The following is a 26,488-nucleotide window of genomic DNA, read 5'->3' as shown; positions in this document are numbered from 1 at the left end:
TCAGCCTCAGTTTCCCTATCTGTAAAATGGAAGAGGTGGGCCTGATGGCCTTTGAGATGCCTTTCAACTGGAACACCTTTGAATATAACTTCTTGAGAAATTTTCCAACTGAAGTTTGAAGGGTTCTTTACAGATGGAGGAAATTCTTTATAAAAATTCCATTTCTCCAAAAATAATAATTTGTTTTCCAAGAGCTTCTAGCAACCTACCTTTCCCTCTGGAAGCTGCAGTACTAGCCAGTCTTCCATCAGGAGAGACAGGGAACATTAGTGATGGCCAGTGAGCCAGGTCAGAAAGTCCCTGGAAGGAGAAAGGAAAAGGGTCACTCTTCCCCCCCCCCGCCCCGCCCTTAGAGAGGCACAGTCTCTAAGAACCTTCTCTAATCAGTAGTGCTCAGCAAGTCCTTTCCCAGTGGCCTGTCCCAACAGACAAAGCAGGAAGAGAAAAACAGGCATTCTGGCAGAGCTTTTCAGGATCTCTCATCCAAACAAGAAAGTCTGAGAGGCCTGGTAAAAATAAATATTGCTTAGAGCTCCTGGCAAGGGAGAGGTTTGTGACAGCCAAGGCTTAGCTCACCCCAGGGGGTGACCCAAGCAGGGTCTCTTCTCTGAGTACCACATCTCTCCATAGATCTTCCCAGTTTCTGCAGCCAGGGACAGTTCTGAAGGATGGAGCTTGCTAACAAAGGAGGGCAAGGGACTTCGAATGCATGGCAAAAGCTGGCACTTCAGTCTTGAGGCTGAGTCAAGCCAGGCGGCCTTCTCGGTCCCCTTCCGGCCTCCCTCCCAAATCCCACAACAGATGGTGCCTGAGAAATGTCCTTAACATCAAGGAGAGGACAATTTGGAAATACCCAGTCCATCAACTGAGCACTTATTAAGCACCTACTGTGTACCAGGCATGGATAAAATGACCAAAATGTAACAGTCCCTACCCTCAAGGAGATTATACTCTCACTGGAAACATGTTTGCAAAGAAGAACAGGCACAGGAATGGAAACTTGAGCCGGCCTTGCAGTGTTATGTGGAACTCCCATATGAGAAAGTCCCTTCTATTTAGAAGTATCAAACTCAAATAGAAAATAGAGATCACTAAATCATACATAAGGATCCTTAAAGGCCCCATATTGACTTAGAAAATCACATATTAATATTCTCTCTATTTTACTTATTTTTTTATTTTATGTTATTTATCTTGTTCGATATTTCTCGATTGCATTTTAAACTGGTTTGGGCGTCACTCAGGAGTGCTGGCTGAATGGAGACAGTGAAAAAGCATGGGGGCAAAGGAGGAAATGGAAATCATGTCTTTGGAACCACACTCTCTCCAGATAGCTGGATAGTGAAGAGGATGGAGAGGGTTACCGAATAAAGAAGCCTGGGAGAGTGGGAACGGGTCAGTCCACAGGCACAAAGTTTTGCCCAACAGGTTCAAATGGAAGTCTCCATAGGAGAGGTTTAATGAAGGCAGAGAAGGAAACTGAGTCAAGACCTTCTACCACCTTTGGCTGAGCGGGAAGCAGCAGCATCCAAGCATCATCTGTCCTGGCCTATGGAGGTTCCCATAAACCTTTGGGAGGCTGGGGCTCAGGAGAGGTATCTAATCTCTTACCATTTTCTTGCTGCTTTTGCTGAGTCCAGCAATTAACGTTATCCTTGGAAGGAGATGTTTATTTGAAGTGAAAACCTTTGAAAATCTAAATGTCAACACATCCAGTTGGGCAATGTTGCCTTCTGGAGCGACCCCATTGTGCGCTTTGGCTCAGTCTCCTGGGGCCCGTTGGGCCCTAACTGGAGATGCTCACCAGGCTGAGATTTGCAGAGGTTTTCAAGGTTGGCACCCCACTAAGGAGCCAGAGAAGCGATCCCCAGAGTCTCGAGGGAGACCCGAGAAACGGGCAGGAATAACAATCCCACCTCGGAAAAATGGAAGTCGGTGGGGGGTGAAACTAACCTGCGACATTCATATTCATCGGAAGTGGAGCAGGCAGGCAAGCTGAGGAGGGACAATGGGATGGAGGGAAGGTTTGTAACTTGATATAGTATCCCAAAAGGTCGGCACCACTGGAGGCCCCCGGAACCTGGGGCTGGGAGGAGACAATTTTGGTGGGGGGTGGGGGCTGGGGAGGGTCCCGAGCTCGGAGAAAGGACCGATTTTTCTCGGTCCCTTCGGACCAGGATGAAGAGGCGGCTCCGGTTTTCCCAGAGTTTCCTAGGGAAGAGCTCCATCTGCCTGGCCCCATTCGGTGACATCTGAGCCGGGGACAGTCCCACCAGGAAATGGTAAATGGGAAGGGGGGAGGTGATGGAAGGATCTCGCCCCAGACTGAGAGCGTGACCCGGGGGGGAGGACTACGAGCCGGGAGCGGCGCTCTGGGACCCCCGACGCCCCTCATTGATAAAGACCCAGAGGATTGTTCATTGGCAAGTCTTCGGTATTCAGCAAACTCAATAAAGTCTGAGTTTGGGGCCGCGAGGGGGCCGGGGTCACGTCTAGGTGACTCGGGTTCACTGGGCTGCCGCAGCTCTCCCCGGACGCAGATCCGGGCCCCGGGAACCAAAAGTCCCAGCCCCCGGCCCTGGCTGCGAAGGACTCATTTTGGGGAGGGGGACGGTGCCCCCGGAGCGCAGGGGCTCCGGCTGAGGCCGCCCCCCGAGGGCAGGCCCGGAGGGAGCCCTGCCCCGGCCGGGGCGCGGGGCCGGGGCGCGCGGGCAGAGGCGCGGGGCCGCGGCCGAGGGCGGGGGGCTGGAGCTGGGGGCGCGGGGCCCGGCGGGTGGAGTCGGGGAGCTGGGGGCGGGGGCCGAGGGCGGGAAGGGGCCGGGCCGGGCGCGGGGGGCGGGCCGAGGCGGCGGCGGCTGCTGCAGGGGCTCGGCGGCGGCGGCGGCGGCGGCGGGGGGCGGGGCGGCCGGGCCCGGGACACCCCCCCTCCCGGTCCCCTGGCGGGGCTGCTTGGCTCCGCCGCGGCTTCGGCTCCGGAGGCGCAGGAGGGAGCAGCGGCCGGAGGAGCCCGTGCTTTCGCTGGCTCTCCACTCGCTCGCGGGACGCGCAGAGTCGCCGGCAGCGCCGCGCCGCCCAGCCCGCCGAGCCCCGGAGAGCCCGGCGGGGCAGTGGCCGCGGCGGCCGGGGGCCCGCTCCGCACCGGACACCCGTCCCGAGTCCCCCGCCCCACCCGCCCGCCCGGCGGCCGGGACACCATGAGGCGGCCGGGGGGCTCGCGGCTGCCGCCGCCGCCGCCGCTGCTGCTGCTGCTGCTGCTGCTCGGCGCCCTGCTCTGCGCACACGGTAAGCGGGCGCCCCCGCCCCGATCCGGGAAAGTTTGTCCCTCAGTCCCCGAGCGCGTCGGGAAGCGAGGGAGAGCGAGACCGGCCGGACTGGGGCCTGATCCCCGAGATCCCCTGCTCCGGGAGCCAGATCCCCGGAGATCGCCCCCACGTTGGGATCTGGATTCCCACCATACTAACTTAGATCGGGATCTCCCTCCACTGGGAACCAGATTCCTCCCCAGCACACACACACACACACACACACACACACACACACACACACACACACACACACTCACATACACACTCTCACATACACACTCTCACACACACTCTCACACACTCACACACACACACACACACACACACACACACTCACACACTCACACACAGAAACCTGGATCCCCAGGAATCCTCTCCTCCACTGGAACCCCAAGGACTCCCGGGACCAGCCCCCGCACACATCTTGGAGCACACCCCAGTAGGATCCCCGCAGGGGCTCCCGGCTCGGCACTAGGACAGAGTGTCCCCAAACTCGTCCTGCCCCTCGGCGTGGCAGGCTGCGGGCGGACACCTCCGGCTCGCCGTCCCCGCGGCTGCTCTCGGAAAGAGCCAGGGGCTGCTTCTCCCTCCGGCCGTAGATCTGTGTCTGCGGTCCCGGGGAATGTGCGTAAAGGGAAGGGGAGGGAGGGCGGGGATGTTCCCGGAGCAGCCAAACTCTCTCGGAGTTCCCTCCCTGGCCTGGGACGAGCTGCTGGGCCGGGGAGGGGAGCTCGCGGGGCTCCCGAGGCGATGCCGAGGACTTCGCAGCTGGGAGATCCCGGGGAGGCCGAGGAGCGAGGCATCCCGGCCTCCCCGCCTCCCCCTCCGGGAGAGTCCCGGGGCGCTGCTTCTTGGCGGCCGCATCTCCCTCTGGGCTGGCGTTGTTTGGGGTTCCCTCTGCTGGATGCTACCAATGGGCTTCCTGCCCTGGATGGCGAGGGGAATGAGGAAGGGGGAAGGGGGAGGCGGAATCGTGCAGCGCGACCGGGAGAAGTCTCCATCCAGCCCCTTCCCCTGCAGCTGCCGCCCCCTCCCCCTCGTCCCCAGAACCCCCGGCCCGGGCGAGGAGACAGGCACGGTGGGAGGGGATCTGTTGCTTCATCTGCTCCATATTAATAACTTGTTTGGGGGCCTGCAAGCGCGGCGACTGCCGGGTGTGAGGGAGGCTTGCAGCTGGGGCAGCGTGGGGAGGGGGTGCATCCCGGGGCTCGGCAGCTGCCTGGACAACTTTGAAGTCCGAAGCGAGCGCCCCGGGAAAGGTCCGGCCCCCTGCCCCCGGAGTCCCTGGGGGCGCCCAACGTGGCCCCCCAGCAGGTAGTGGGAGGGCTCGGGGAGCCCCGGGCGCCCCCGCCTAGCCGCCGAAGCTTTGTTTTTGTTTTTGTCCCGAGGCTCCGTACTCCCCGGGCTCCCCGGGCCCGGCCGCGGCTGCTTCTCCCAGTGTGCCGCGCGCCCCCCCTCCCGGGCTCTCTGCTGGCAGGTTATTTGTAGCCTCCCTGGCGTGTTGGGACAGCGGCCCTACCCGGGGAGGAATGTAGCTGCTCATCCCACCAGCCGGGCCCCTTAAAGGGACAGCTGTGCCGGCCTCGGAGAGAGCTGCCCGTGGCCCCGGGCCGGGCCGGGGAGATCAAGGGGAAGCGCTGGCCCCGGGGCGGGAGCCGGCCGCGACGTTGTCACCCTCTGGGCGCGGGCCGGCCCCGGCACCCGGGGCACACGTTGGAGCTGCAGGAACTTCAGAGGCCTCGTCTCCCCGGGCGCCAGCCGGCCCTCGCAGCCGGGCGTTAAGCCCTCACTTTGTGTGGGAGGCCCCCGGCTCAGCCGCGCGGAGGGTTCTGGTTTGGCTCCCACCTTCTAGTGCGGTGCGGGGACTTGGGCCACAGATCAGGATCCGCCTGCACCCATCGGGATCTGGCTCCCCCCTCTGCGCAACCGCAGCCCCCGCTCCCCCAGGCAGCCCTCCACAAAGGAGCCTGGGAAAATACTGGGCCGTTGGGCGCTTCCAAAGCAGGGGAGATCCGAGTGATCCGAGCTTGCTGGGACAGTGTTGGGAACGTTTTAATAAACTGGTTTTCGAAGAACGACTGGAAAGAGCAAAGAAAAAGTGAAACATTTCACTCAGGTTGTTTCAGAGGGTAGACTGTTTTACCTCCATCCCTGTACAATAAGTGCTCTTGGTTGTAGTTCTAGAGCTGGAAGGTATCTCGGAGTCATGAGGCGATGACCGCATTGTGCTGATGGGGAAACTGAGGCCAGAGAGGTTAACTGACTATTGGAGAGTATTAATCCCATTTTATAAAAGAGGAAACTGGTCCTAAGAAGTAAAGTGACTTGCCTGCGGTCACAGAAGTTGTGATTTGAACCCAGATCCCGATTCCATGTCCAACACTTTCTCCCATCTCTAGATCTAGATCTCTGACACAAACTTTTAATGGGAACCCTAGCCTGGGAGGAGGAGAGCCTCTGGAGGCCAAGAGGAGAGCCCAGGATTTGCTAGTGAGGCTGAAGTGGAAGTGCACCTGGAACCACACCCCCAAACCAGAAAGCTTCCCAGAGAGTTCTTGGCAGAGAGAAAGTGTCAGCCTCTCTGGAGGCAGGTTGCAGTGGGAGTAGTGCCCTTGTTTGGGAGGCTCACGTACACAACAAGTGCTAGATGAGAACGCATCCAAAGCTGAGGCGCTGGTTTGAGTGGTCAAAGTCTTCTCAAGAAACTTCCATTTCCATTTCCCCAGTTGAATTTTGAGGGAAAGAAGCAAGCAGTGTTGTTTGTATTGGGCTTGCTATGTTCTGGGACATAGTGATGGGACGAGAGAAACTCCATGTCAGTGGCTTAGAAGCATTATTTAATTCAATTCACCAAGCATTCAGTAAGCACCTACTGTATACAGCCTACTGTAAAGGAGGGCCCAATGTTTTGGGCTTGCTGGGTGCACATGGCATGATGCAATGATTTCTGGACCTGCAGAAGGTTCCACCCATCTTTAATGTCTCTGACCCTAAGCAAGTCAATTAACCTTTCCCCACCTCAGTTTCCTCATCGGAAAAATGGGTATAATAAAGCCTATACCAAAGGATTGTTATTGTTGTTCAGTCATGTCTGTGACTCCATGGATCACAGCGCATCAGATAATCCGTGGGATTTTCTTAGCAAAGATAATCTGGATAGAAGAGCCTGGAAGCTGAAGATTCTCCAGGGTGCTGAGGCTCTAGGTGAGGATTAGGAGAAGTGTGCAGAGTGAGTCCAGGAGTAAAAGCTGTGTACATAAAGAGAGCCTTTTGTAAACGTGGAAACACTAGCTATGTGTTGGATGTTATTACAATTCTTTGGCAGTAGACCACTGGGGTTTTCAAAGGATCCATGACCTTTCTTAGAGACAGGTCAGTAAGCCCAGGAAAGGGCTTGGGCGGGTGTGGATCATCTGCCCCCATGGGCAGAAACTCCAGCAACCTCTGAAGAGATAGAGCTTGATCTTGTACTACCCCAGTGTAGGATCGCTTGAGTGACTGGGTCATCTGCTTTAATGAGTTTCTGAGAGAAGGCTGACTCGCTGCTAAATTTGTCTTTCCTCTTCTATGTCCTGCTGGGTATCAGGTAACAAGTTTGGGAACTTGGGAACATGGGAACAGGAGCGATGGGTGCACCGGGGCCGGATGTGAGGGACTGGCCAGACTTCCGGACTTTCTGAGATGAACTGCCTCAGAGATAGAGAAGTGATCAAGAGGTGCCCTCCATCAAGGAATCTAGTTTAGTGTAGTTTGTGTAGTTAATAGTGTGGTGTTGTTACTAGTGTTGTGCAGTATAGTGTAGTTAGTTACCAGTCTAGTGCAGTTCCTAGTCTAGTGTATTATAATTACTAGTGTAGTACAGTATATGTAGTTACTAGTGTAGTGTAGTTGCTAGTATAGTTACTAGTCTAGTGTAGTTACTAGCCAAGTATAGTTACTAGTGTAGTGTAGTTACTAGTGTAGTGTAGTTATTAATGTAGTATAGTGTAGTAACTATCTAGTGTAGTTATTAGTCTAGTCAAGTATAGTTACTACTATAGTATAGTTACTAATGTAATATAGTGTAGTTACTAGTGTAGTATAGTTACTAGTCTAGTGAAGTATAGTTACTAGTGTTGGCAGTATAGTGTAGTTACTAATCTAGTGCGGTTACAAGTTTAGTGTATTATAGTTATTAGTGTAGTGCAGTGTCTGTAGTTACTAGTGTAGTATAGTATAGTTACTAGTGTAGTATAGTTGCTAGTATAGTGTAATTATTAGTATAGTTACTAGTCTAGTCAAGTATAGTTTCTACTATAGTGTAGTTACTAATGTAATATAGTATAGTTACTAGTGTAGTACAGTTACTAGTCTAGTGTAGTTACTAGTCTGGTCAAGTATAGTTACTAGTGTTGTGCAGTATAGTGTTGTTAGTTACTGATCTAGTGTATTATAGTTACTAATATAGTGCAGTGTCTGTAGTTACTAGTGTAGTATAGTATAGTTACTAGTGTAGTATAGTTGCTAGTATAGTGTAGTTATTAGTATAGTTACTAGTCTAGTCAAGTATAGTTACTAGTGTTGGCAGTATAGTGTAGTTACTAGTTTAGGCAAGTATAGTTACTAGTGTTGGCAGTATAATGTAGTTACTAGTCTAGTGCTGTTACTAATCTAGTGTATTATAGTTACTAGTGTAGTGCAGTGTATGTAGTTACTAATATAGTATAGTTACTAGTCTAGTCAAGTATAGTTACTAGTGTTGGCAGTATAGTATAGTTACTAGTCTAGTGCAGTTACTAGTGTAGTGTATTATAGTTACTAGTATAGTGCAGTGTATATAGTTACTAATATAGTATAGTTACTAATGTAGTCAAGTTTAGTTACTAGTGTTGTGCAGTATAGTGTAGTACTAGTTTAGTGCAGTTACTAGTCTAGTCAAGTATAGTTACTAGTATAGTATAGTTACTAGTCTAGTGTAGTATGTCCAGTCAAGTATAGTTACTAGTGTAGTGTAGTTACTAGTCTAGTCAAGTGTAGTTACTTGTCTAGTATAGTATAGTTACTATTGTAGTATAGTGTAGTTGCTAGTGTAGTTTGAGACCGTGGGACATAATGAATGAGTCTCTGCTGCCCCCAACTTTCAGAATTTGGTGGTCTCCAGACCTATGGATTTACATTGGAGTCAGTGTGTTTAATTTCTTGTTGACTTACCCCCTCCATTCATGGCATCTTGGCCTGTTCTGTGCCAGGTGCTAAAAATGAAAAAAGAGAGCAGTCTCTGCTTTCAAGGGGTTCCGATTTTCCTGGGGAGGGGAGAGAATATGTGCAGAAATAAGTTAATCCACAAAAAGCTATGAATCCACAGAACCCAAGAATCTTGGTGGGCTAGCAGGAACAGGAAAGGAAAAACCTTAAGGGGGGAGGAGGGGTGGTCAGGAAAGACCTCTTTGGGAGGGAGAACTTGAGCTAAGCTTCCAAGGCAGCTGGGAATCTTAGAAGCAGGGGTGAGGAAGAGGAGGAGGAGGAGGGAAGCATTCCTGGCATGGGGGACAAAGCAATTCAAGAAGGGGACAGTGCTAATAACGGGGGTGGGGGGTCTGAAAAGCCTCACGTAGGCCCGAGAGAGCTAAGGTTTCACAAGGCAAATGGAAAGTGACTGGGAGGGGAAGAGCACAGAGGGCCTTGCTGGAGAGTCTTGCTCTCTGAATGAAGTCAGGGAATTATATGTTCACAATTGGAATTTCAGGAACAGGTTTGCGTCAGTTAAGCTTCTGATGTGGAATCAGGGCCTCTGATTGTACTTGTCTGATTGTCTTGCACTGAGGCAGCTTGGTGACCTGAGATCAAATCCAGCCTCAGATGCTTCCTAACCATGTGGTTGAGCAAGTCCATTGCTTGTCAGCCTCAGTTTCCTCAATCTGTTCAGCGGCATTTACCATCCCCGCCAGCCCTGAAATTGTGATCCGGTGATCCTGTGTGTGTTCTTCTGAGAAGGAAATGGCAAATTGCTCCAGTATCTTCACCAGGAAGACCCGGTATGGGATCGAGTTGGACAAGACAATCTAAAAACAATGTGTGTCCTTACTGTAGTTGTCTGCATATTTCCCAGTTTCATGACAGTATCATGGACCCTTCTGATCCTTTCAACCAACTAAGAAATAGATTGGGAGGCTGGGGATCATTTGCTACATGTAAGTGTAGCGCTGGCCAAGTCACTTCCCTCTGTTTCTTCCTCCTCGTCCATAATAAGATCGTTTCGACTGGATGATCTCTAAGGGTCCTTCCAGATCTAAATTTCTGCCCCTAAGTTCCAGATGCCATTTTCCCATAGTCCTTGACAGGACAGGGCTAAGTGTGCGTCACCTCGGCTCGAGTGGGTCTGAGCCATCCAGTTTCACAGTAGCAGAAGACCTGCTCCTCCGCTCCCTAGGAGGGGATGAGGTGTTCCAGGAGAGGCGCCCTGCCGGCTGGCCGAGACAGGCACAGTGGGCCCTATAAATAGCCTTCTCGAAGGCCTGTGGTATCCCATTCCAATTTCTGCTCAGACAGGGTCAGATTCTGCCTCCTGGCACAGCCTGGGAGCCTTTCTTTCCTGTCACTTTTCTCCCTTTAAAAACAAAAGAAGTTGCTGCTCTCAGATCTCCTTAAAACAAAATAACAGGTGATACATACATACATATATGTATATATATATATATATATATATATATATATAATGATGTATTAATTTGCAAGCACTTTCCATACATTATCTCCTTTGAACTTCCCAACAGGCCTGTGGTGTTATTATTAACAGGTAGCCACACTGAGACTGAGAGAGATGAGCCAGCAAGCATCCAGAAGGAATTTGAACTCAGGTTTTCCTAGGACCAAGCCAGGACACTTTATTCATCCCCTTCCTTTATGAAAACAAAATCTGTGTATAGATCATTCGCTGCAGAACCAAGCTGTTGGAAGGCAGGAACTGTGTGCTTTTGTATGTGTATCTCCGGGGCTTAGCACAGTACTTGGCACTTGGCAAGCATTTAATAACCGCTTTTCCATTCATTCATTCGTTCACTTCACTTACTCCATTGAGTCACTGATTCATGGATTCATTCATTCTAAAGACCTCAGAAATGCTTTAGTTTCACCTCCTTCATTTCACAGATGAGGAAACAGACTGTGGCAAGTGAAGTGACTGGCTCTGTATGGGTCATCGAGTGGCAGAGCCAGGAGTCCACCTGAGGTCCCCCCATTCCAAACCTAGCCTCCGTCATATTAGCTCCTTCCTGTGTACCACGAGCTCTCAGAAATCAGGCTCCCTGAAGCTGAACGGAAGTTTAGGGGAGCAACTATCTCCATAGTTATGTATTTGTTGATTCCCCTGGCTTCCTGCCAGAGTCAGCTCCACTACCACCTCCTGTGAGAGTCCTTTCCCAGTGTCCCCCATGGCTAGCGCCTTCCCTTTAAAAGGCCTTTAATCGGCCGTCTGTCGTGTATGTACATAGGTGTTCCCATGTTGACTCCACCACTAGACTGGGAGCTCCCCGACCCCCGGGACCTGTCTTTACCTTTCTTAATACATGTGTGCTCAGGGCTTACTTAGCCCAGCACCTGGAATGCTGTAAACTCAGAATAAATACTTGTCCACTTATTCCAGTGGGATGGAAACTCTCTGAATGGGGGTTGTGTCATTCTGGGCTTGGACAGATGAAAACCCTGAGGTTCCCAGTGGTTGTGTTTACATACTTGATCTCCCTGAAGCCTCACAGTGACCCCGTGAGGTAATTCTGTTGAAAGGGAAAATCTTCCTTTGGACTCTTCACCCTGGTTAAGGAGGCAAAACTCTGGACGAAGAGAATTAAAAGGAGGCGACTTAACTTTCAACTGTACTAGTGTGACAGCCGCCCTCTTATAACTGAAGAAACTGAGACTCAGTGGCTGTGTCTGTACATCATGGTATCAAGCCGACGGCAGGAGGAGTTAGTTGCCCAGATGCTTGTTGGTTATCTGCTTGGAGAAACTGCCTTGAATAGGGGATCAAGTGCTGGAAGACTTGGCTTTAAGTCCCACAAACCGGTGGATCCTGGTAAACCACTTCATTTCCCTGAAAGTTTTTTTATCTGTAAAATGGGGGATATGGTAATAGCAGTGCCCATCTCACAGGGTCATTGTGGGCCTCGAATGAGATAATGCAAGCAGACACAACACCCTGAGACTCAGTTTCTTCATCTGTAAAATAGAGGATAACAGCAGCCCACTTTAGGGATCATGGAGCTGATCTCCCCTCTGCCACTTGGGACGACCAAGTGACATGTTAATTGCAGGATGCTTTGTGAACCGTTGCATGAGTGAGTTATTATTTCATCCTCCTGGGAGAGCAGGTCTTGAGTCTGAAAGTGTCTCTGCGTCAGCATCCCCGAGTAGTCTGGGAGTTGCTCTTTCCCCATGCGCCCACCCACTCATCAAGGCCCCTGAGCTCCAGGGCTGCCTCCCTGAGCTGCCTGGCCCTGGGACCCCTGAGCTCTGGGCTGCCTCTCTGAGCTGCCTGGCCCTGGGACCCCTGAGCTCCGGGCTGCCTCTCTGAGCTGCCTGGCCCTGGGACCTGGAGCTGCTCTTGGACCCCTGGCCGCCTTTTTCAGCCAGGGATCATGGAGCTGCTCTCACTTCTGCCACTCTGCTTTGGGCCCCTGGGCCAGGCATGTAAGGGAGGGGCTGGGGGGCAAACTTGGCTCTCCCGACCAGGTTAGGCCTGGGCCAGGCTGGCTTCCGGGGTCCCTTCCTGCTCTGGATGGCATCACAGCGAGCCCCCAGCTCCCCGCGTTCCAGTCGCCTCCCTTTGTTTCCTGGGTCCCGTGATGGGGACCGCCTTTGGCCTTGGCCGTAGGGGAGAGCCTCGGGGCTGCCGCCGGTTTCCTGGCTCCGCCTGGCTCGGGCTCCATTTTCTCGGGCCTCTGTGTTTTTGATGTGCAGAAAGTGCCCAGCCTCGGTTGCCCCTGGGTACCCCTGAAAGCCTGGGGAGGGGCTGAGTCTGCTTTTTCCCTTAGAAATCCCCGCCTCGCACCAGGCATCTGTCAAAATAAGTGCCAGGCCTGGAGGAGTCGCAGCCCACCCATCAAACACGTGCGCTGGCGGGGGGGGGGGGGGGGGGGGGGGGGAGGGGGGGGAGGAGGGGGAGAGGAGGGGCACACTGCCCCCCCCCGCAAGGCGAAGGGGACCTGGGAAGCTGCGGGGGGGGGGGCAGCCCCAGGTGGGACCGGGAAGGCCTCCCCGCCGCGGCAAGCCCCAACTTGGCCAGCGGGACTTGCTCCCCGCCCCCCTCCTCCCCGCACCTCCGCGCCGGGCTGGGGATCAGAACTGGGATCAAAGCCGGAAACAAAAGCCGGGGGAGAGAGCCTCCCCGCCGGCCCAGAGGCAGCCACACAAAGGTGCTGCATAATTTATCACCCGGAGCTCCCACCGGGGCTCGGGGGCGCGCCGCCCCCTCCTCCCCGGCCAAGGGCAGCGAGCTGGCAGCCCCCGCTGCTGGGAAAGACACCTGATGGAACTCGGCGTGGGGGAGGGGAGCGCTCAGCGGAGGGCGAACCTCGGCGCTTCCCCCGAGTCCCAGAGAGCCCCGCGCCGGCCGCCGCGAGCTTGCCCCTCCGCGCCGGGACTCTCCCCGCCCGCTCCCGGGGGAAGCCCGCGTGCCAGCCAGCCGCGGAACCGGCCCCTGCGGGTGCAAACCCGGCCGAGGGGCCGCCGGGAAAGGAAGGGCCACAGGGCCCCCTTCTCCTGCCCAACTGTTTCTGGTTCTTTCCGGCAGCTTAGGAAGGGAGGGAACTCCGAGGGAACTCCGAGGGAAAGCAGAAAATGTTGGATACAAAAGTCACGTTAATTTCCTCAGTAAAAGGAAAACATGGAGCCCCAGACCTGAAATCAGGAGAGCTCAATGGGAATCTCAGGCCAAGACCCTGGCCCAGATCACTTCTGTCTGAGCCTCAGTTTTCTCATCAATAAAATGGGTGTTGATAATGCTAATCAACAACATGCCATTATTATTATTATTATTGGCACCTTCCTTCCCGGGTTATTCAGTTCCATATAACAAACATTTATTGAGAACCCACTATGTTCCAGGCTCTGGGCTACAGAGACCAAAAAATGCTCGTTGGACAATTCACTTAACCTCTCTAGCCTGAGTTTTCCTCCTCTGTCAAATGAGTGGGGGTCCAAGGTTCTGCTTGGTTCTAAACCCTCATGTTCTACAAGGGAAATAATAGACATAGACAGATTTAGAGCATAGCTTTAGAGTTGGAAGAGGGCTCAGAGGTCATCTAAGCCCATCCTCTTCTTTAGAGGAAACTGAGACTCCCAAGATCACTAAGCTGGAAAGTGAGAGTCCGAGCTTTTTCCGCTACTCCTGGAATATACAAAATATCCCCCAGAGTAAATAGAAAGTCATTGAACAGCTGGGGAGGCCAGCAAAGGGCCCCTGAAGGAGATGTTCCTGCACAGTACTTTGTTTTGTTTATTTTTTAAATAATATTTTATCTTTTCCCTAACGACATGTTAAAACAAAAATTTTTAAACTTTTTTTTAGGTTTTGAGTTCCAAATTGTAAACCTCCCTCCCCCTTGCCCCTGGTGAGCAATCTGATATAGTTTATATAGGTGTAATGTAAAACATGTCCATAGTAACATTTTGTACAAGAAGACTTAAGAAAGGAGAGAGAAAAGGAACAAAGGAAAGAGAAAGAGAAAAAAAAAACAAAGGAAAGAGAAAGAAAGAAAAAGAAAAGAAAGAGAGAAAGAAGGAAGGAGAGAGGGAGAATGAACAAAGGAAAGAGAAAGAAAAGAAAGGAAGGAAAGAAAGAAAGAAAGAAAGAAAGAAAGAAAGAAAGAAAGAAAGAAAGAAAGAGAGAGAGAAAAAAGAGAGAAAAAAAAGAGAGAGAGAAAGAAAGAAAGAAAAAGAAAGAGAAAGAGAGATAGAAAGAAAGAAAAAGAAAGAAAAAGAAAGAAAAAGAAAGAAAGAAGAAAGAAAGAAAGAAGGAAGGAAGGAAAGAAAAGAAAGAGGAGGGAGGAAAGAAGGAAGGAAGGAATGAACGAAAGAAAGGAAATTAGCATGCTTCAGTCTGTATTCAGACAGGATCAGTTCTTTCTCTGGAGACAGATAGCTCACTTTATCATGAATGAGTCCTTTGGGATTGTCTTGGATTATTATATTGCTGAGAACAGCTAAATCATTCACAAGTTCTTCGTTGAATGATTTTGCTGTTATTGTGTGTAACATTCTCCTAATTCTGTTCATTTCACTTTGCATCAGTTCATACAAGCCTTTCCCAGTTTTTCTGCTTGTCACATCTTATAACACAAGAGTATTTCATTACAGTTTATGCAACAGCTTGTTCAACCATTACCCAATTGATGGGTATCCCCTCAATTCTTAGAAGAGCTTTGCACTGTACTTTGAAGGAAGGTAGAGAGAGCTTTCCAGGCAAGGCTAGAAGACTCCCTAATGCTTTGTTTAACCAGGCTCCACATCCGTAATTCTATTAGCTCCACGATTTGGTCTCTCATTTTTCTTTCCAGAGAATGGTGTGATGAGCATCACAGAGTCACAGACTTAGATTTGAAGAGATCTTAGAGTTCCTTTTGTCCAAACACCTCATTTTATGGGTGAGGATGAGAAATCTGAGATTTCCGGAGTTAAGTGACTTGGTCAGAGCCATCCAAGCAGTAAATGACAGGATCAGAATTTGAACTCAGGACTTATTGACTCTAAGCTGGTTGCTCATTCCCACAGCACCACACTGCCTTCTATTCCTTTCCTCCTAGAAGGAAGGCCACATTTAGAGGCCACCCCAGCTATGTTTGGAGAGGTCCACCATCCTAGACTGGCTTCAAGGTAGTGAATTTTCAGCCAGAGAGACTCTCAAAAATTACATATCAAATTCAACAAAGATTTAAAAGTGCCCTCTGTGTGCCAGGCAATGGCAATGTAAAGAAAACAATAAAACTGCCCATGCCCTTAGGAAGTGTATATTCTGTTGGTTATTCAAGTCATGGGAAAGGGGAGGTGAAGAAAATACCCATCTCAAAAAAAGTCAAGCATCATGGAAGCAAGTGGGGCTTCGTGGTTGATCTAAACAAGACAGGGAGATACTGTGGGGGAAAAATGGGTTTTTGGAAGCAGAGGTTCAAATCTCATCTCTTCTACTTCTGCCCCTGTCAGATAATTCACTTAATCTTTCTACCCTCAGTTCCCCCCTCAGTCAAATAAGAGTGGGTTGACCAGATAGCCTCTGAGGTCCTCTTTAGCTCTAAACCTATAATTCTATCGTACCAGTAAGGACTGCTGCCCACCCTTTGGTCCTGTACTTTCCATTTGGAAAAACTCAGGGAACTTTCTTAGAGGAACCTGTTAGAAAGCTTGACCCTTTGCTCCTACGAAGGACGTCAGAGTTAGCTAGCTCATCCAGGCCTCTTCCCTATTTTACTGATGAGAAGTGACTCATCCAAGGTCACAGTTGTATTAGATTGCAGAGTTGGGATTCCAACCTATTCTCTTTTCTCTGAGCTATACCTGTCCATTGAAGATCTTGGGGGAGGGAGAAAGCCTCTCTCTCAAGGCTATCCATTCCACTACCCAATAGCTCTGTTAGGATATTTATCCTTACATCATACTGAAATCTTCCTTTCTGAAACTTCTCCCATTGCTTCTGGTTCTGCCTTCAAGGGCCAAGTAGAACAAGTGTTCTCTGTTTCACACGGTCGCCCTTGAAATACTTAAAGTCACTTATCAGGGACCAATCCAATCTTCAGGTCTCCAAGTCCTTCAGCTGAGTCTTCTACAAATCCTGGCCCTTGATCACGTCGGACACCCTCTCACTTGCCAACATCCTTCCTAAGATATGACCTCAGAACTGACCCCAATACTCTGTCGAGTCTAGCTAGAGCATCAGCTCCCTCAAGCCTGGATATTCATGCTGCCCAAGATCATTCACATTAACTTTTTGACTGCCATATTGCACCATTGACTCATATTGGATATTCAATCTATTAAGCCCTCCCAGACCTTTTTTCTTTCTTTAACAATCAGTATGACAAGTGGGCTTCTATACATCAGTAGCTGATCTAACACTGGGGAGATAAATACAAAAATGAGGTAACTCCTGCCCTCAAGAAGCTTACATTCTACCAGAGGGAAGCAACAGCTTCACAGATAAGTAAATATAAGACGTAGTCAAAATAATTACAGTGGTTTGGGGACAGAGTATCACCAGCTAGGGGAATCAGGAAAAGCTTTCAGAGGGAGGTAGCACTTGAATTTTGAAGGGAATGAAGGTCTTCAAGAAGTGAGAATGTCCCAGATATGGAAAAACAACTGATGCTAAGGTGTGGAGGTGAGAGACGGAGCTGATATCTTGTGTGTGAGCAAAGGAAGGTTCCTAAAGATAATATCATATAAGGAATAGATTGTCATAAATGGGAAATGGCAAATAGGCCTGATTTTAGGAGAGGCAACTGTGTGTAATAAACCTGAAGACAGATGGGAACTAGGTTTTAAATGCCAAACAGAGAAAATTATATTTGTATTTTATCCTGGGAGCAATGGAAAAACAGTCGAGTTTTTTGAGCAGTAGTGGCAGGATGTGGCTCGGCCTGTGCTTTAAGAATATCAGTTCAAAGGATTGTTCTATAGGGGAGAGACTGGAGGCAGCAACATCAAGAAGGAAACTAGAGTATAGTGATTAGAAACTGGATTGGAATATGAATAAGGAGAGGAAGGATATGAGTGATATTGAGCAGATAGAATCCATGATACTTGGCAACTACTGGTTATAAGGGCTGAGAGAAGAAAATTGAGGATGACTTTGAGGTTGCCGACCTGTGTAGAGACACAAGCAAGCAAAGTCGTACCTTTGGTGGAAATCCAGACCTGAGAAAAAAAGAAAGATGGGATTTTATTGTTCAGTAGTTCTTCAGTCACATCTCACTCTTTGTGACCCCATTTTCTTGGCCAAGATAGTAGACTAGTTTGCCATTTTTTTTCTTCAACTCATTTTACAGATGAGGAAACTGAGGCAAACAGGGTGAAGTGATTTGTCCAGGGTAACACAGCCAGTAAATGTCTGAGATTCGATTTGAACTCAGGAAGATGTCTTCCTGACTATCCACTGCAGCGCCACCTAGCTACCCATAAAAGTGAGTTTAGGGGGAAGATAAGGATTCTCTTTGACAAGTTGAGTTTGAGATGTTTATGGGACATTTAAGGGGAGAGATATCCAAAAAGCTCGTGGAATTGTAGACTTGGAGCTCAGGAAAGACACGTGAATTGCATTATGCAAGGAGTTAAATGCATAAAGACGATAACTGACTCTATGGGAGCTAATAAGGCCACTGAGCCGCTAAGACCGAGGACAGAATCTCAGATATACCCACCAATGGAGAGTGGGACATGGATGATGATCCTGCAAAGGAGACAAAGGTTTAAATAATAAGAGAATCTGGTGATGGACGTGTAGCCAAAGAAGGAGTGGGCGCTCATCAGAGTCACTGGATTTAACAGTAAAGAGATCATTGAGGAAATGGTGAAATGAAAGCAGGCTGACTGCAAAAGAGACTAGGAGGTGAAAAACTAGCACATGGACAACTTCCTTTTTTTTTTTAAGGAACTTGACTCAGAAGGGAGAGCTATGGGACAGTCATTTGAGGGGATGGCAGTCTCAATCGAAGGAGGGTTTTTGGTTGGTTTTTTAAGGGTGTCAGAGAACTGGGCATGTGGAAGGCAGCAGAGAAGGAGCTGCTGGGTAAGAAATGGCTGAAAATAAGAGAAAGGGAGCATGATCAAAGAACTGGAAGAGAGAGGAGGAGATGGATCAGGGGCACAGGGGGAGCTCTCCAATTTGACTAGAAGGGCCTCCTTGAGTTCTGAGATGGGAGCAAAGGAGCCCAGCTGGGGGAGGGGTTTTGGGAAGTGGGGAATTGGAATGGAGAAGGAGCTTAGGGCAGATGACCAAGATCTTCTTAAGACCAACACCTAAAGCACTGGTATGAAGAACCCAGTCTTTGCCAAAGTAGACACTCAATTAATGCTTTGGGGCTTGTGCTGCCTTATCTTTATGACTTCCTAGAAGCTGAAAAGAGGGGGAAACTTTCACTTTTTCTCTAAAATAAAGCTCTGGGGGATTGTTAAGGAATTGATAAATCCAAGGGTAGGGCATTTTCTTCCCAGGAAGCTTCTGTGGATACAGTGTTGAAAAGACTTTTCCCTGGCCAGATGACATGATAATAATGACAATAACTAACAGTTATGTAGCACTTTACAGTTTTATGTGTATTATCTCATCAGGCTAGGGAAATAGAAAACTATTTTATGAAATGAGGGAGCTTGGCATTTGGTATATTTGGGTATCTTAACTTGAGTTTTAAAAATTCAAATAATTACCCGCACTCTTGTTTCACTCCACTGCTTCTTATTCCTCTGAAAAATGGGGCTTTGGGGGGGGTTCTCCCATTTCTTTGAGTGTGGAAACTCCCTCCATCAATACACAGAGCAACTAGTCTATAAAATCTCAGAGCCTTGCCCAGCATCACACATTAAGAGGAATGTGTTAGACGGAGGACTAGAACCCCAGTTTTTCCTGACTCGAGGCTGGGCCTCTGGTCTGAACCATATTGTTTCTCTTAAGTTAAAGGGTTTGAACTCTCCTTTTTTCATCTCCGTCAAAGCTCTAGTGAGAAATGAGATTTAGACTGCGCAGTTGGGGACCCCCAGAGATGAATCGGAAGTTGTCATGGAGACCCTGCTTTTGTGTGTGTGCCCCATCGCCTTTTACTGTGACTGAGTGACCCTCCCCAATGCTGGCCATGGAAGGGTCAGGCCTGCCTCCAAATTCCCAATAATACTGTTGGGCAGGAAGTCAGCTCTGTCTGGGGAACAGAGGCCCTTGAGGTTTATTGTCTGGTATTCGTCTCTGTGATCGCTAACCCCCAGGAAGACTTTAGCACACACTGCTGAAAGCTGCCCTTGGCCATTGTCATCCTTTTCCCAGGTGTCGCCATATTGCATTCACTCCTCCATGCTTTCTCAGTCCTGGTGCTGTTACTTGTTTTGTTCAGTCATTTCAAACTCTCCGTGACCCCATTTTGGGGGTTTTCTTGACAGAGATGCTGGAGTGGTGGGCCATTTCCTCCTCCGGCTTAATTTACAGATGGGGAAATGGAAGTAAACAGGATTAAGTGACTTGCTCAGGATCACCCCCCTCCCCAATAAGTGTCAGAAGCTGGATTTGAACTCAGGAAGCTGAGTCTTCTTAAGTCTAAGCCCAGTGCTCCATGCACTACGGTAGTCTATCCACTACAGCACCACCTGACTGTCTATTGTTTCTATGAGATAATTGTGGATTCGAACCCTGACTTTCACCTGCTGGGTATGTGATCTTTAGGTGACTCGCTTCTCTCTGGGCCTCAGTTTCCTTATCTGAAAAATAGGGGAGAGTTGGACTGGATGACCTCTGAGATCCCTCAGAATGAAGGCAGGTGACCTGGGAGGACGAGCCCCGACGGGAAGCTCCTGGTTGTGCTCCCCGTGCGGGGCTGAGGGCTGAGCCGCACAGCCATGTGCCCATGTCGGGCCTCCAACTTCCTTCCCACCGCGGCCCCTCTAACTCAAGTCGTCATTTCTTTTTCTTTTTGCTGAGGCAATTGGGGTGCAGTCACTCAGCCAGAAAGTGGTAAGTGTCTGAGGCCAGATTTGAACTCGGGTCCTCCTGACTTCAAGGCTGATGCTCTAACCACTGCGCCGCCGCCCCAGCCAGCCAACAATTTCGCCCTGTGACAAAGCCGGGGAGGCAGTGTGGAGCGAGTCCTGTTGGGGGGGGGGGGGGAGTGTGTGTTTCTGTTTAGTTGGGGACCCCGGGCGAGAGCGCAGGGAGGGGAAGGAAGGAGGGAGGGGGACGAGGAGGAGCCTCGCCCTCCCGATTCCCAGGCTGGGCTGCCGCGGGGCGGGGGAGGGGAGGGAGAACCCCGCGCCCCTCCCCACTCCCCTCCCCGACGCTCCCAGTCCCACACTCGTTCGGCGCTGCGCGGGGGCCGACGGGCCGGGCGGCGGGACCCGGACCAGCTGAAAGGGGGGGGGGGCGAGTGACCCTGGAAGGGCCTTTTGTTCCCGCCCAGGCAGGAGCGGGGGCACAGAGCCGTTCACACGCCATCGCAGGGCATCCTGCTGGGCACGCCGGGGAAGGGGCACTGCAGCTGGTCATGGGACTTGGCCGGGGGGATCGCTCCCGGCTCAATAGCCCTGCCCAGCGGGGTCTGGCTGGGGCGGGGGAGGGGCCGCCTCCCCGAGCCCCGCCCCCCAGCCCCCGCCTGGGGATTGGAAGGGGCTCCGGCCCCGCCTCCGGCCGCCCTCGCCCCGGCAGGTACCCGACTTCCCGGCTGCTTCCCCTCGGGGCCGGCCGTGGGAATCCTCGGAACTTAGTGCCCTGCCTGAGCGGGAGCGGGCCGGGGAGAGCCTGGCACACGGGAGGGGGTGGGGCCTCGCGCCACTGACAGCGCTTGGGAGCTGGAAGGGCGACCCTCCCATTTTACAAAGGAGGAAACTGAGGCCCAGGAGAGTTACCGGATCATATAGAGCCTTTCCCTCTGGCTGACAGCGCCCGCAGAATCACGGACTTCAAGCTGTAAGGGGCCTGAGAGGTCTCTAAGTCCGGGATCATTTTATAGAGGAAGGAATGAAGACCCCCTGAAACTTGGCTTCCTGCCCAGAGACTCAGAGCCAGTCACCCCCACTTCTCTGAGCCTCCCTTTCCTGTCTGAAAAGAGCGAGGCTTGGACCAGCTGATCCCCAGGTTCTAGATCTGGGATCTGAGATCCTTCTCTCCCCATAACAATAGCTGATGTTTATATGGGAGTGAAAAGTTCCCAGAGTTCACCCGGGATCTCCCTTAAGCCACTTCACTCTGCCCCATCCCCTCCTTGGGATCTATCCAGAAGGGACCTCCAGCCCAGCCCCCTGCTCCCCTCCCTGGCTGGCGAACGTCTGAAGCCAGACTTAGCCATGATTCCTAATCCAGTCCCCTTTCCCTGGCGCTTTGCCCTCGCTTTCCCCTCCCAGACACCCTCTGTTCAGGCCCACCCAGTAAGTGTAAAGTTTTAGAAACAGAAATGGGTGAGCAACCATAAGTCCACCTTTCCCCTGGCTAGCTCTTCCTAAGGGGGGTACTCCAATTCTGCAGCTAAAGGATTAGGAGGGCAGTTAGCTCCCCCAAATCCCTTTTTTTCTGGGTGTTCCAAGATAGAATGACTAAGGTCCTGGAGGAGAGTGACTGAGCAAATGTCAGCGGGTTTGGTATATTCCTGACGATGTAAGTCAAGGCAGATGAGGGAGACCCCTCCCGCCGCCCCAGAAACCCCAGCTCCAGAGCAGAGGACCCAGCTCCATTCTTACCCTTGACCGTGTTCTCTCTCCCCCAGGCCTGTCCAGCAGTCCTGAATGTGCGTGTGGCCGAAGCCACTTCACATGTGCGGTGAGCGCTTTGGGAGAGTGCACCTGCATCCCGGCCCAGTGGCAGTGTGACGGTGACAATGATTGCGGGGACCATAGCGATGAGGATGGCTGTAGTAAGAGATTCCTCAGGGAATGGGGGCAGGGGCAGGGGGGGAATGATGGGGACCCTTCCACCATGGAGCCAGATCACTGGCTTAGACAAAATGAAAGCGTTCCTGCCCTCAGGGAGCTTCTGTGCCATCAAGGGAAACTCTGTGCACTAGAGTGACAAGCAAATTAGATAGAAAATCAATTACAAGGCAGTTTTTAACTGGAGATGGTACAGAGATGAGTGTAAGTACGGCACATCAGCAACAAGGTGGCCACATGTGCAGCAAAATATCTACTGGAAAAGGCCTGAAGAGAGGTGGGAGCCAGGGAAAGGTTTTTTTTTTTTTTTTTTTCCCCTGAGGCTGGGGTTAAGTGACTTGCCCAGGGTCACACAGCTATGACGTGTTAAGTGTCTGAGGTCAGATTTGAACTCAGGTCCTCCTGACTTCAGGGCTGGTGCTCTATCCACTGCGCCACCTAGCTGCCCCCAAGGGGAAAGATTTGGGAAGGGCCCAGCAGGACAGCAGCTGACCTTGGGATGGGGCTTCTTGGTTTGCTAAGACATTGTGTGTCTGAGTCTAAGAGACGTCCTCCCAGGCACGAGGATTGGCTGTTCCTAATGTACCTGTACAGGTGGAATCTTAGAGCAGGGATATACCTTCCCCAGTCTGCCATGAGGGCCACCTCAGCACATTCCACTTTAGTCCACTTTAAACATCCCTAAAGTGCCTGACACATCACCAGAGTCTGGGGACACACAAACAAAATAGTTACTGCCCTCGAAGCACTTATATTCTCCCCAAGGCAAGGGTCCCATTCATAGATAATTAAATACTAAATAAATAGGAAACATATTTTTGTTTCTATTACTTGACTGTGGAGGCATCCATGGAACAGTAATACATGTTTAAAACAAAATACAAAGGCCTTTTGTGTGTGTGTACAACCCAGATGCCTTTTTACAATTTTTTTATTAAAGCTTTTTATTTTCAAAACATATTCATGAATTCTTTGACATTAACCCTTGCCAAACCCTGTTCCAATCTTCCCTCCTCTTCCCCCACCTCCTCCTCTAGATGACAAGCAATTCAATATTAAACATGGCAGAAATATATGCTAAATCCAATATATATATATATATATATGTACATAGTCATACAATTATTTTATTGCCCAAGAAAAATCAAATCAAACAGGAAAATAAATGAGAAAGGAAATAAAATGCAAGCAAACAACAATAAAAAGAGGGAAAATGCTATGTTGGGATCCCCATTCAGTTCCCATAGTCCTCTCTCTGGGTGCAGATGGCTCTCTCCATCACAAGACCATTGGCACTGACCTTAGTCATCTCATTTTGGGAGAGTCATGTCTATCAGAATTGATCCAGACATCTTTTTAAATAGCTTTGAATTAAGGAAAACGCATTATTAGACTCTGTGCTAGGTACTTTACAAATATTATATCATTTGATTCCATATCAACCCTGGGAGGTAGGTGTAATTCTTATCCCCATTTTACAGAAGAGGAAACTGTGACAGATGGGGTAAGGGATCTGTCCAAGGTCACACAGTTAAGTATCTGAGGCTGGATTTGAACTCAGATCCATCCAACCCATGATCTAGCTGTATGATCAGCCCATCTCATTTTCCAATCAGATCAGTCCTTGATCATATCTTCTACATCACTTCTTTAGTCGTAGGAATGTTGTTCAATGGGGAAAGAAACTGGCACTTCTCTGTTTCTTCATTTTAATATATATATTTTCGGAGTCAATTGGGGTTAAGTGACTTGCCCAGGGTCACACAGCTAAGACGTGTTAAGTGTCTGAGATCAGATTTGAACTTGGGTCCTCCTGACTTCAGGGTTGGTGCTCTATCCACTGCACCACCTAGCTGCCCCTTTGTTTCCTCATTCTTAAAGACCAGTTTGCTATGGACCATACTATGATACTTTTCATGTATATATACATAAGTAACTAGGTTGCTCAGTGATTAGTTCTGGACTTGGAATTGACAAGCTCTGAGATCAGATCAGATACTTGCTGACTGTGTGGCCCTTTGCCTCAGTTTCCCCATCTGTAAAATGATAATGATAATAATAACATCTTCTTCATAGCATTTTTGGTAAGGATCAAAAGAGTAAACATATAATGCATGCCTTTGAGCACATCCTCTTGTGTTCTACAAATGCTGGCTATTTTTATTTTATTATTATTATCCGTTTGTTTTTTTTTAATTTCTGCTCCACATTGGGCAGACCTGTTGCCTTCCAGGTTCACCCATGCTGTGAGCATCCCTGACCTCTCAGTTAGTGAGTGCACCCACTCGACTGGCCCGCCCTGTTCTGTGTATCCAGGGGCCATATTCCCAACTCACCTTCCAGCCTCTGAGACCAGTTCCCCCGGCTTGTGCCAGAGCAGGAATTAGCAGGAGTGGCTGGAGGGGGTGGGGGATATAATCTGTGACCTTGAGCAGAGTTTTTCTCCTTCTGAAGTTAATTGGTCTTGATAGGGATTGAACCTGCAACCTTGACCTCATTAACACCCATTCTATCCAGTTGAGCTAACGAGCCCAGACAAGGTACTCATTACATATCAACAACATGGATTTCCCAAGAGGAAAGTTGGGAGGGGAAAAAAAAGACATTTCCTTTTTCTCCCTTCTTTTCTTTTGTTCCCTCTTAATTTCCTTAAGGTTTTAATTGCCTAATTTGGGCCTTTTAAAGATCAGGGAGCAAGAGTTGGAAGGGCCTCGGAGGCCATATAGTCCAACCCCTACAATTTGCAGGTGGGGAAACCAAGTCCCAGTGAAGGTTAAGTTATATATGTATGAGAGATGGTATTGAAACCTCGGTCTTCTGACTGAAAAGCTAGGACTTTTCCCATCATAACACACCGATAGCCTACCCTATAATAATCATTCACATTTCTGGAACGCTGTTTTGGTGGCGTAGGGAGTATGTAGCCCAACTTCATCAGGAGAGGGAATTGTCAGGGAGGAATTACAGGTGCCATTTAGGCACTTTTGAGGAGTTGAGGCACTAGGGTCTCAAAACCATTGTGTCAGAGTATGATTTCAGCCCATTTCTTCCTAACAGAGGCTGGCCTGCTGCCCACTCCCATCACTTTACCTCTCTGCTAACACTGGCAAACTGATCTCCAACAAGCCTCTGGGGTAGTTCTTAGGGAGAATAATTTGTGGGAGGGGAAAGTGTCAGGCTTGACCTGCAGTCACTGATGGGTCTCCCAGGATACAAATTCCCTTCACCTCAGCTGATTAGCTTCCCTTCTGGAGTGTGTAGGCTCAGAGACTCTCAGGGGACGGGGGAGTGTCATGGAGGGTCAAGTCCTTTGTCCGAGTCAGTCACCAGTGTGTGCTTGGGCCCAGGCCTTTCTGACTCCACAGAAGGGTCTCTGTCCACTAAGACACATCTCTTATGCATGCCCATTGTACAGATGAGGAACCTGCACAGCCTTTGGTCACACAGCTAGGAAATGATAATGATTAGGTTAAAATCCAGGTTCTGTTGGCTCCAAATTGTGTTCATTCTCTCTCCTTCCCTCCCTCCGTTTCTCTGTTTGTCTCTCTGTCTCTCTTTTCTCTCTCTCTCTCTCTGTCCCTGTGTGTTTGTCTGTCTTTGTTTTTTTCTCTCTGTCTCTCAATCTATCTTTGTTTTTGTCTTTGTTTGTCTCTGTCTGTCTGTCTCTGTCTCTCTCTTTCTCTCCATATTGCTTTCTGTTACACTCTCTTCTCTCCTTTCTGTTTCTCTTTATCTCCCTCTCAGTTGCTATTTCTCTCCCCTTTCTCTCTGAGTATCTCTGTGTCTCTGTCTTTTTCTCTCTGTCTCTCATCTTTATCTCTCTGTTTGGTCTTAGCCTCTGTCTCTCTATCTCTCTTTGTTTTTTTCTCTGTCTCTTGTCTTTGTCTCTGTCTCCTCTGTGTGTCTCTGTGTGTGTGTGTGTGTGTGTGTGTGTGTGTGTGTGTGTGTGTGTGTGTGTTATAGAGTTTGGGCCAGAGCACAGATGCTGACTCACTTATGCTTTCTCTCCCCTGGTCAGTGCTCCCCACCTGTTCCCCTCTGGATTTTCACTGTGACAACGGGAAATGTATCCGACGGTCCTGGGTGTGTGACGGCGACAATGACTGTGAGGATGACTCAGATGAGCAGGACTGCCGTAAGTGCCCTTGGCGACTGAGGCTGGAGTCTGGGGGAGGACTTTGCAGACCAGAGGGACTACTAGTATCCCCTAGAATCCCTGGGGCTTTCCCTTCTGGCTCTGGGAAGCCCGGCAGTGAGCGTCCCCCAGTGACCCAGCCGGTGGCTCCTCAGGGCTGCCTGGCTGGGCCCCCAACACCTTAGGCCGACCCAGTTCTCTGCATCTTGATTCCGCAGCCCCTCGGGAGTGTGAGGAGGATGAGTTCCCCTGTCAGAATGGCTACTGCATTCGAAGCCTGTGGCACTGCGATGGAGATAATGATTGTGGGGACAACAGTGATGAGCAGTGTGGTGAGTGGGAGGTGTCACGATGTGATGGGGGGAGCACTGGATTTGGAATCAGGGACCCAAGGGGGAAATCCCAGTTCTGCTGATTTGGATAAGTCACTTAACTTGTCTAGGCTTCCAAAGCTTCTCATTTATAA

At 50.1% G+C, this 26,488-nt stretch overlaps 1 protein-coding gene across 1 annotated transcript in view; it reads left to right on the top strand.

Moving 5' to 3' along the window:
- The first annotated feature begins 3,134 nt into the window (after positions 1-3,134).
- LRP4 (LDL receptor related protein 4) overlaps positions 3,135-26,488 on the top strand; it is a 62,737-nt gene continuing 39,383 nt past the window's right edge. The window contains exons 1-4 of the mRNA XM_074273003.1: positions 3,135-3,282; positions 21,725-21,871; positions 25,906-26,022; positions 26,241-26,354. Of these exons, the coding sequence (XP_074129104.1) occupies positions 3,195-3,282; positions 21,725-21,871; positions 25,906-26,022; positions 26,241-26,354 (466 nt within the window). The 5' untranslated portion in view covers positions 3,135-3,194. The remainder of the gene's footprint in view (positions 3,283-21,724; positions 21,872-25,905; positions 26,023-26,240; positions 26,355-26,488) is intronic.

The sequence above is a fragment of the Sminthopsis crassicaudata genome, chromosome 6 (genome assembly GCF_048593235.1).
Source record: "Sminthopsis crassicaudata isolate SCR6 chromosome 6, ASM4859323v1, whole genome shotgun sequence".
In the NCBI taxonomy this organism is placed as follows: domain Eukaryota; kingdom Metazoa; phylum Chordata; class Mammalia; order Dasyuromorphia; family Dasyuridae; genus Sminthopsis; species Sminthopsis crassicaudata.
Note: the sequence above shows the minus strand (reverse complement) of the source record. Positions and strands in the feature narration are given on the sequence as shown.